The sequence below is a fragment of the Agrilus planipennis genome, unplaced genomic scaffold (assembly GCF_000699045.2).
Source record: "Agrilus planipennis isolate EAB-ADULT unplaced genomic scaffold, Apla_2.0 scaffold16, whole genome shotgun sequence".
Classification (NCBI taxonomy): domain Eukaryota; kingdom Metazoa; phylum Arthropoda; class Insecta; order Coleoptera; family Buprestidae; genus Agrilus; species Agrilus planipennis.
The window spans coordinates 576,722-577,643 of record NW_020438946.1 but is presented as its reverse complement, the minus strand read 5'-3'; the positions used below and the strand labels follow the sequence as shown (position 1 = coordinate 577,643).

Genomic DNA, 922 nt, shown 5'->3' with positions numbered 1-922 from the left:
AATTGGAATTTTTCACACACAAGCCTTGCTATATGAGCTCTCAAAGCATATAAAAATTATACGGCTTAAATGTGAAGTTGGGTGCAAAAGAATACAATTAAATCCTCTGTCGGGAAAAAACGAAATGACTTTCCGAACAACCCGATATAATATAATAAATAAGTTAGATTAAAAGCTATAACCGCAGGTGCCAAAACTAGGCCTCTTGTCCAATTTACGTCTTCCAAAAACATCCATGAATGTCGACGCATTATCTCTTCATCATAAAAAGACTTATGCAGCTGAAGGAATGTGTTTTACGCCAGTAAAACCCATGAAATTGTGGACAATTAGTTATAACGGGAAAATGAAGTACGTAAATTACAATTCATTATGAATAAGTGCCTACTATTAACATTTTTTAAGAAAAACGTATAACCCGGGTTAAAAAAAATAACAAAAGCTAAATTAAACAACAAATATTTTATTATTTTGTCATATACAAAAACTCTAAAATAATTAAGATCATTTTCTCAAAACACAATGTTTATCAGCAATGGAAATCCAACAAAGAAATGTTAAATTATTATATATATTATACATTTTTTAATTTGTTTACTTCGAAGCATACAAAAACCTTTAAATATATGTATACAGGGCGCACATTTCAAGAGTACCCAATATTGCTTTCTCAGAAACAGTAAGAGTTACAACATCTATTAAATAAAACAACATGGGCAGTTGTTAGGGGTTATTCTTAATTCGTTTGCAGTGTTACCAAATTTTGCTTAGTTTTTGATGTACTTTCAAAACACTACCTAAAACTTGATATTATAATAACTTCAAAATAGACAAGGTAAAAGTAAGATTTTTTACGCAGTTTTTAGAAGAACTCCTTTAAATACATCAGAAACTAAACAAAATTCGACAACACTGTAAACGA

The 922-nt window shown here is 29.5% G+C and overlaps 1 protein-coding gene across 1 annotated transcript in view; it reads left to right on the top strand.

The window, feature by feature from the left end:
* LOC108744721 overlaps positions 1-922 on the top strand; it is a 9,045-nt gene that overhangs the window by 5,547 nt on the left and 2,576 nt on the right. The window contains exon 3 of the mRNA XM_018480626.2: positions 188-351. Coding sequence (XP_018336128.1) covers positions 188-351 — 164 coding nt within the window. The remainder of the gene's footprint in view (positions 1-187; positions 352-922) is intronic.